General features: G+C 47.4%; 1 protein-coding gene across 4 annotated transcripts in view; it reads right to left on the bottom strand.

The window, feature by feature from the left end:
• The window catches only part of RGS3 (regulator of G-protein signaling 3), a 176,354-nt gene that overhangs the window by 82,000 nt on the left and 84,477 nt on the right, over window positions 1-9,877 (bottom strand). For all 4 annotated transcript variants that reach the window (XM_006890722.1, XM_006890720.1, XM_006890721.1 and 1 more), the window contains 2 exons: window positions 7,605-7,688; window positions 1,708-1,819 (listed from right to left, as the gene is read on the bottom strand). In XM_006890722.1, the coding sequence (XP_006890784.1) occupies window positions 1,708-1,819; window positions 7,605-7,688 (196 nt within the window). The remainder of the gene's footprint in view (window positions 1-1,707; window positions 1,820-7,604; window positions 7,689-9,877) is intronic.

The raw sequence follows: 9,877 nt of genomic DNA on the forward strand, positions 1-9,877 counted from the left end.
GCTCAGCTCCTAACCACTAGGCCATCAGAGACCCTCTACCACACCCAAGTACTTCTCAAATTTTAATGGGTCCTAAAACATAAAATCCATTAAAAATGGAAATGCTTAGAGAGATAGAGGGTCAGTGAAGGACAGGAAGACCCTCAGCCAGATGGATTGACACAGTGTCTGCTGTAGTGGGCTGAAGTGTGTCAGGAAGTGTGGGGATGGTGCAGGCTAGGACAGGGGTCAGATCTGTTGTGTTCACAGGCTCGCTATGAGTTGTACTCAACAGCACCTAACAACAGAGCATAAGAAATCAATGAGACTTCGATTGTCAGAGCTGGAGAGAGAGGGATGAAAGAAACGAAGGGTCTGGGCAATGTGATATGTGTAGGAGCCAGTGTGAGAGGGAAGAAAGATGAGGGTGTGTATGTGAGTGTAGAGGAAGCTGGGTGTGAGGGATGCAGGGAGGGACAGGGCAAGGCGAGGCTGGCAGGTGGCAGCAAAGCCAAGGGTAGAGTCCTTGGTGGCTCTGCCCAGCTCTCCTCCATCAGGCACAGCGAGCTCCCTGGTGGGAGCGCTGCCAGAGCTCAGAGGACTGCTCCAGTCAGACCTCTTGGTCAGACTAAGCCCTCCCAGAGGCACAGGCTGGCCAGAACGAGCTGACGTGCTTCCCCCTCAGCTGCCGCCCTGGTCAGTGGGCAAGAAAAAGTTGGAGCCACAGGAGAAGTTGTAAGTGACTTCCTGTGTGGAGGCAAATGCGGACGTTCTCACACTGGCTGGGTTTCCAAGGAGAAGGAAGAGCCAGGGCATTAGAGCACACAGGACGGGTTTGCAAACAGTCAGGAAGTTTTCCTGGAGCAAAAACCATCAAAACAGAATTCTTTTGCTGGGTAATATTTTCCTCCCTGCCCCTGTCACCGTGCTCAAACAGGTCTGTTGTTGTTTTCATAATCTGGGAGAGGAAACTGAGCCCCTTTCAGCAGAGACCTCAGGCGCCAAACCAAACCACTCAACAGATCCTCCCAGCAGGCTTTCCATCCCCCACGCAGAAGGGCACGGTGGAAAGTTTGGAACTCACTTGGTGCTCCCACACCCCACTGCTTGCCAACCCCTCACAGTGCAGGCCTCAACTCCCTGGACGCCACCTGGTCTGTGCTGAAGGGGCTAGAATCCCACGTCGAGGGATGAGTGAGATGCTGAGTGGCACCAAACATTTATGGGCCTCTGCTGTGTGCCAGGCACTTTGCATATGACTTGATTTAATCTTCACAGTAATTGATGAGCTATATTACTATCCTCACTCACACATGAAGACACAGAGATTCAGTAACTTACTCAAGGTAGTGAGGAGGGCCAAGATTTGAACATAGGTATCTCTGAGTCCAGAACCCTTCCCACTCCACCCCATTGCCTCCCTGGAATGTCTCTAGAACCAAAACCTCCCAATGAAGACCAGGGGGTCAAGGGGGGCTTGGCATGCTAGAATGGAAAGTCAGTGCTAAGAACCCACCAACACCGGCACAAAGCCCAGAAGCAACGCCAGTGCCCACACCCCATCACACACAACACTGAGTGCAGAAGCAAAGACAGTCGCTCCTGTCCTGTGTGGGTCCCACCAACAGCTGATCGAGGGGCACTCACCCTGGACACACTCCCTGCCCAGGGTCCTGGGATTCCAGGTCAGCAGGCAGAGAGCCCAGGACATCCAAGGCCTTTACTTACCTTCCTGAAGCTTCACGCTCTGGAGGTAGAGGGGGTTCCGCAGGACATTGCAACGGCCTGGCTCATCCTCCTTGGTGAAGAGCAGCAGGTCTGAGTAGGCAAACAGTGTCACCTGTACCAAGCCAAGAGCAAACAGAGTGGAACACGCACGCTCACACCACCTGGTCCCTTCATCTCTGTCCTCCTCCCTCCCATGCAGACGTCCCATTGGTTTCTAGGATCCATTCAGGGAGTCTTGGTGGCTCAAAGCTCAGAGCTACTCAAAAGATCAGCCATCCGAACCCACCACTAAGACATAGGAGAAAGACGTGGTGGTGTGTTTCCATAAAGGTTTACCATCTTGAAAGGCCATGAACGGTAGTGTTACCAACTCTGCTCTACAGAGTCACAACTGACTCGATGGTAGTGCACTTAGGACTCATTCAAATTTGAGTATGTGGTGGAGGAGGGGTGCGATATGCAGTATTACATGTCTATTGATGACAAGAATGAAAGGCTTTCTCTGCTGTGCTGCTTTGCTCAGATTTGGGACAAGCCCAGGACCCTTGCGAAGAAAGGAAAGAAAAAGTCAAATGGCTGTCCTTTGGTGGTGAGTGGGGTGGAGAAGGCAATGGAAGAGCCTGGCTGCCCCATCGTCCCCTGGAGGCCAGGAGTCACCACCTTGTCTGCAGGCCTGGCTCACACATCCTCATCATCTCAACAGAACCAGGATCCAACTCAGCGTGACCTCAACCCAGGACCCAGCCTGCAGTCCAGCTTGGCTCCCTCCACTTCTCAAAAGTAGGAAAAAAAGACACAGAACAATCAACCTTCTACAGCAGACGTACTCTACAAGTGGTCCTATAGAAGTGGGGCCTCACAGAATGACCCAGCACCCTAAGCCTCCAGCCCAGCATCTTGGTCTGAAGTCGTCCTTGAGCTGCAGAAAGGTCCTTTGTTGCTAAGTGTCTGGTTGAAAGAACACTAGACTCAGAAGTCCTGGGGCTCCTTTCTAAACTCTGCCACTAACTACCCACCACCACTGAGTCAACTCTGACTGACAGTGACGCTGTAACTGGCCATGAAGGTCCCACCAGCCCACTCCACCTCCGTTTTCTCATCTAAACAGAGGAGAGGCTCTTTGAGCACTGACGGAGCCCTGGTGGTGCAGCAGGTTCCATGGTGGCCTCCTAACTGAAGGGTCGCCACGAGTCAGAATCTGCTGGGTGGCAACAGGCATGGTTTGGTTTTGTTCCCTGAGAATCGAGCCCCCCAGACAATGTGAGGGATCACTCCTAAACTCCTTGCAGATGATTGTGATGGCACCCATGTGAGACATCATTACAAAACTCCTTGAAGCAAGCTCTCATTGCCTAGGGGTAAGGAGCTGGGCTGCTAGGCCAAAAGTAGGAGTTCAAATTCACCAACTGTTCTAGGAAGCAAGACGGGAAATATCCTCTATGCAATTTACTGTCTCTGAAAACCCACTTGGGGTGGGGGTGGGGGCTGTTCAGCCATGAGTTGGTTCTGATTGGATGGCAATGAAAGAGAGAGCAAGAAAAAGAATGTGAGATTAAGGAGCGCTGGTGGTGTAGTCCACAGAGAGTCATGCCTCTCTCTAGAGGTTCAAATCCACCAGCTTCTCCAAGGGAAAAAGTGGGCAATCTCCTCCTGTGCAATTTACAGCCTCAGAAACTCATTGGAAAGTCAGCTATAAGTCAGTTCTGACTCCACAATAATGAGTTTTAAAAACTCAGTAATGAGTTTTTAACCTGAGCAGATCAGTTGAATAAAAAGCAAGTGACTTATGCTCTGATACAGACACATACATAACTTTTCTCTTTCATATACGCACTGTTCCAAAAATAAAGGTGAAAGCTATTTTTAGGCATTATAGGTAAACCAACAGGCATACTCAGCATATTTTTATACTAAAAGAAAAGTCACTCTGGGGGAAAACCGAAAACAAAACACTGGATTCCCTGATGCGCTAATGATTACACTATTCTTTGTTTTGTAAATCCTGCAGTGGCCTTTGGTCAAAGGCAATAAAATCCAATTTCAGATTCTCCAGAGAAAATTAATATGATTAATGATGTGAAATTCTCTTTTAATTAAGTGAACTTGACACTTCCTCTTTGTTGAAGAAAAAAAGAGTAGGCCAGAAGGGCTTTGCATGGACTAAGGGGCACAGTGAATGTGTGCTGAAGTTTAAAAACTCAGCATGTTGACATTTAGCTACCAAAATACTAGATGGCTAGACAACTTCATTTCTGAGACACTGTGCTACAGAAACACCAACAAGGTCATATAAGGATTTCCCTGCAATATTTTTATAATAAAAGAATGAAAGTAACATTAATAGTCATCAAAAGAAGATGAACAAATAAACTGTTATCTTCCTTTAAGGGGGCTCTGGTGCCCTAGTGGCAAGGAGTTGTGCTGTAATCCCAAAGGCATGCAGTTCGAGGCCACCAGCTGCTCCGTGGGAGAAGGATGGGCAATCTCCTTCCAGGCGATTAACTGTCCTTGAAAACCTGCTGGAGGATCAGCTATGAGTCAGTTCTGACTCTATGGTACACAGCAAGAGCAACCTTCATATGAGAGAGTTCTGGTGGCTTAGTGGTAAGGAGTTGTGCTGTCAACCCACATGCACATGGTTCGAATCCACCAGCGGCAATCTCCTCCTGTGTGATTTATAGCCTCTGAAAACCTGCTGGTGGGCAACTCGACAACATAACACCACCATCTTCACACAGGCCAGGCTGAAAGAGAGCTAGATGGCAAGCAGGTAGGGGGGAGCCATGAGCAAGGTGAGAAAAGCCCCAGGCCACTGCTTTGCCAACTCTTATTCCCAGAACTGAGAAAGTAGTCTAGACAGGAAGTGATTAAGGCATGAACTGAAAATTTCCCAAAGACTGGGTCAGGGAAAGGACAGAGCTGGCACACAGCTGGAGGCTGGGCAGTGGCACTGGCGGGAAAGTGGTCCCCTCTCCAGCTCACCAGCATCTTGCTAGCTTTGCCCCAGCAACAACACAATATCCCACAGTAGGGTGATTCCATCTCTGGGGTCCATTTACCTGCTGCCTTCCACACCAGACCATGAGGATTGCCCCATCTCTTCCCCAAACTTGCTCCAAGGACACATCTGGCTTCCAAGGGATCAGGGGTTGGAGGGTCACTTGGATAAGAAATCCTTCAACTTGGAGGATCACTTCTCCCAAGAGGCTCCTTCTTAACCATGCTTCCTCTTGGGAATCTGGCCTAAGGGCAGGGTATGCCCAAAAGACCTTGGAGCCTAGTTAATGGTAAACTTAACCAATCAGTATGTAAAGTGAGGGTGTGTCTGCCTTGTGTCCCACGGTATTTGCGGAACTAAGCACAGAGCCTGGCTATACTGCAGAAGTTCAAATACCTATTGTCTAAATGAAAGGGCTTCAAAATGCTGATTTTATTTCCATTTAACTACATTTTTTTTTCCATTTAACTACATTAATGACTTGTCTCTCATGTTGCAAGGAGAGACAGGTCTTTAGAGAGGGACATCATGCTGGGTAGAGTAGAGGGACAGCGCAGGAAGGGAAGACCCTCTATGAGGTGGATTGATTCAGTGACTGGGGTAATCGGGATGGGTGTGTCAGAGGCAATGAGATTGGCACAGGATAGAGCACGGTTTAGGGCTGTTGTACATAGGGTCGCTATGACTCGCAAACGACTCACGGCACATAACAACAACACATTTATGACTTAAGGGTGAGCGGGTAAGGAGGACAGTTCATAATATGAGACAGTATCTAGAGTTCACAGATACTAGCAAATCGAACCACATTCAGAGAAGAGATGGGACAACGAGCAAGAGAACCAAACAAAAAACCAAACCAACTGCCATGGAATTGATCTGGACTCACAGTGACCCCTCAGAACAGAGCAGAACCTTCTGCAGCAAATTTCCAGCCCTGGAATCTACAGAAGTCTTATCTTTCTTCCACAGATTGTCTGGTGGGTTTGAACCACAAACCTTTTGGTGAGTGGCCAAATTCTTTAAACACTGTGCCACTAGAACATTCAAGGAATACAGATTTCTGTTTAAGGTAAAGAACTTTCTATGATTCAGCAACAAAGCCAGCTGCCTGGGGCCGATGTCCCTGCAAAGAACTGAAAGGAAAACCAGCAGCTGGGAGCATTGGTGCTTCTGCATGCTGTTGATTTCAACTCGTTCCAACCCTACATGACAGCATGACCTCCACAAAGGGATTCCTACACCCTAATCTTTACAGGAGCGGATTGCCAAGACTTTTCTCCCCTAAAGCCACTGGCAGGTTCAAACCACCAACGTTTCCATTAGCAGCTGAGTCTTTAACCACTGTACCACTAGGCCTCTTTCTGGGAATGCTGTTGTTGTTGCTGTATACTGTCGAGTCAGAACCGACTCATAGCTAAGCCTCCAGTACCTTTTCAGAAGCTGTAAATCACATGCAAGAAGGATGCCTATCTTTCTCCCACAGAATAGCTGGATTCAAATTGCATGCATCTGTATTGGCAGCACAACCCTTTACCACTAGGCCACCAGAGCTCCCTTCTGGAAAGTTAAGGTAATTAGAATCTCTCGTTCACTCATCGCCATCAAGTCAGAGACAACTCATGGCTGCCCCTCCAGCAGGTTTTCTAAAGGCTGTAAATCACACGGGAGGAGACTATCCATCTTTCTCCCATAGAGCCACTGGTGGATTCGAACTAGCAGAGAAGCATCACCTTTAAGTCAGCAGCACAACACTCTATGGACTACACCAACAGAGCTCCCGAAACAGATGGATTTTAACAGATGGCAATTAAAATAAAGGGTCCAATTGACACTGAGATTCTGTGAATATATCCAAACATTTCTTAAATTAGCTTATACTTTGGACTCAGGTTACCAGGTTACCAGGACCTACACATCTGATTCTTATCATACCTCAAGAAAAAGAAATATGTTGGTTAAATTTGTCTTTAATAGTTCTACCATTTAAGAAATAAGACTAAGCTAGCTTCCTGATTTAGCCATAATCATACTCAAGACCATGGCAGAAAGAGTTCTTAGCGATTGGCTAACCTCAGGGCTCAATCCTTCCTGCCTCCAAGACACACTCACCCATTGTTCAAATAGGAAGACTGAGGAAGAAAGGGAAAGCCATGAGCCAGCCAGTAGTGTAGCTGGAACTTGCCAGAGGCTTCCTGCCACCAAGTTACCTGATCTTCCACTATCATAAGCTGCCAGCTCAAAAGTCAGGGCCTAATCTGTAGCACCTTCACTCAGAATCCCGAAGTAGCCCAGTCCAATCCCAGGGCTCCAACTTTGGTTCTCAGGTAGATTTAAACTCATGCACCTGAGCTGGAACCTAGCCCTGGGGACAGACTGAGTGAATAAAAGTCCTCTCCTGTTGGAGAGAAGGGAGACTTGGCTTCTGAGAATGGCAAAGTCCCTCTCCCCACTCCTCATCAGAACAGTTAGAGCCCAGGAGAAATCAGAAAAGGATTTAGTTTGGGGTTACCCTGAACACCCTCTAAAAATTTCCTTTGTCCAGCAGTTTTAATCTTCTCATCCACAAAAACCCTTATCACAAGACCTCTGCCATCTCTTCTGCTCCTTAAAGGGAGTGGGAAAACAGAATGTCTTCAGAGGTTGGGAAAACTTTCTAGTCATTTAAAGATTAAATAACTTTAAGAGGTAGTCTAAGTTTCCTATCACTGGAAGAATACAAGATGAAACTGGGTGACCATTTGGCAGAGGAGAGGTGGGAGTGGGGGGTGGAAGACCTTTCAAGTGCTTTCTACTCTGAAATCTCAGGGTATAACAACTTTTCTCTCTTGCACATCAGGAAGAGAGGGGCCTGGTGGATGAACGGTGGACCACCAGGGAACCTGTATGAGAGTCTTACCTCTGAGGCCTTGTTCCTTCCCTCATACAGCAGCAGCTCCTCTGACAACAAGAGGGTCCGGGCTGGGTTGCAGAGATCTAAAGGCTGGAAACAAAGCAGAGCAGAGCTGAGTGGGCAGTTCAAAGAGACATACCATACCGGAGGGAGGAGACAGTTTGTTGAACCAGTCACGGAGAAGCCTTGTAACAGAGAAGCCCCAACCCCCCACCTCACCCCCTGCCCCATGAACCCACAGGTCCCCTCACGTACAGCACCCAAGATGGAAACAGAAAGGCAGATCTACTTGTCGTGTGCGGAACTGCTGCTGCCACCTTCCCCACCACCCTCATTGTGAGAGCTGTGCTCTCGGCAGGAAGTCCAACCACATGTTCAAGCCCTCAGCAATCTTCCCCCTCCTCCTCCCAGCTCCTGCGCCCTCCCAGCCCCCATACTCTCTGCGAAAGTTCCTGTTATCAGGCCCACGTTCTCAGGGACGCCTCCTGCCCAGCCTATGACCCACACTCACACCAGGAGATTTGGTCCTTTGAACCCTTTCAGGTCCAGGCTGGGCCCCTGTTCTTCATCTGTACTGTGCCCTCACTTACTGACTCCTTTTCAACCATCAATTCCCCTGGGGCCAATTCTCAACCAAATCTCTCAGCACACTCCATCCTCTGCTTCATACCCCCTAGAGAAAGCAACCTGAGCTGGTTATCTCCATGAATGTAAGTTCAGATTGTGCCTTTTAAATACATGAGGCCAAGCAAGGAGGTGCATGAGGAAAGATGGGGGGGGGGGGATGTCAAGTTCTCATAGCAGCCTGGGTAAATCTTATAATGTGAAGCAAAAGACGCAAGACTCAAAAGAATACATACAGTTACTTTAAACACCACCCAGAAAGAGGCCAAACAAAGCACATTAGTCAAGGAAGCACACAGAGATGGCAAAGCTAAAAGAAGTAAGGAAATGATCAATATAAAGACAGGTGAGTGGATTCCTCTGGTCAAGAAGGTAATCTTCAAGGTCAAGAGGGTGCTCTGAAGGTGATAATGGTCTATTCCTTTATCTCAGAGGAAACTCAAACCCATTGCCCTTAAGTTGATTCCAATTCATGACAATTCTCCATCAGGTTTCCAACTCTAATCTAGAAGAGGACATTGCCCCACCTTTCTCCCAAAGAGAGGCTGACTAGTGCATTTAAACCACCAACCTTCCAATTAGCAGCCCAACACCTAACACACAAGGCCACCAGGACTCTTCATCTCAGAGGACAGTCTCTTGATAATTATTCATTAAACCAGGAGGTTAATAGAGCTTCGAATTCCAAGTTTTCCTTTTTAAAACTAATTTCTTTTTCTAAAATTGTGAAAGTGACAATGAAAGATAATCCTCATTGAGAGCAAAACCTAAAAGAAAGAAAAGGCCAGCAGAAATTCAATGGCCTACAAAGCTGTCTGGAGAGAGGGGTGCCACCCATTGGAGGAAACAGTGAATTTCTAACCAAGTGTGAGTTCTGAGATCCACTTGCTGGTTTTGACTTGCCCAGCATGGTTATATAATTAATGAGCTATACAAGTGAAAACGGTTGAGATGGCAAAGGTTTTGTTGTATATTTTATCACATTATCATATACATCCTGGCAAGAAGCTGTGCTGCAATCCCCAAGGCACACAGTTCAAGGCCACCAGCCACTCTGCAGGAGGCTAGGCAGTCTCCTCCCATATGATTAACTGCCTCTGAAAACCTGTAGGAGAGTCAACCATGGGTCAGTTCCAACTCTACAGTACACACAAAGAGCTAAAAACAGCAGCAACAGCAACAAAGATCCACATGGACAGTGATAACCCAGAAAGGAATGCCAGGGAGTCTAGCAAGGGGACACTTGGGAGCAAATGAATCCCGGGAGGCTACATCACCTCTCTGCTGATGATGAACAGATAAACTAATAGAGTCTTTCTGGAAAGCCATTTGTCAATATATATAAAGAGCCTTTAAAATGTTTAGGATTAACGACCCAACCATTTCACTTACAGGAAGCTCTCCCGAGCAAAATAATCAAAGAGGCAATTCACTAACAAAGATTTTTATCGCAGCGTTACCAGCAGTACCAAAAGGAACAGACATAACGTAAGCAACTGGATGGAGAACAGATTAAAAAATAAATAAGGTGCATCCACGTAATAGTAGAGTGTGCAGTCACTACAAAACATGGTTCAAAGGAGATTTAGTGACCTGGGAGATGTTCATGCTGCAATTTTTCCAAGGAAAAAAGGCTACAAAAATGGATACAAAAT

This window comes from Elephantulus edwardii, unplaced genomic scaffold (assembly GCF_000299155.1).
Source record: "Elephantulus edwardii isolate Elephantulus edwardi_28Jun2011 unplaced genomic scaffold, EleEdw1.0 scaffold00092, whole genome shotgun sequence".
NCBI lineage: Eukaryota > Metazoa > Chordata > Mammalia > Macroscelidea > Macroscelididae > Elephantulus > Elephantulus edwardii.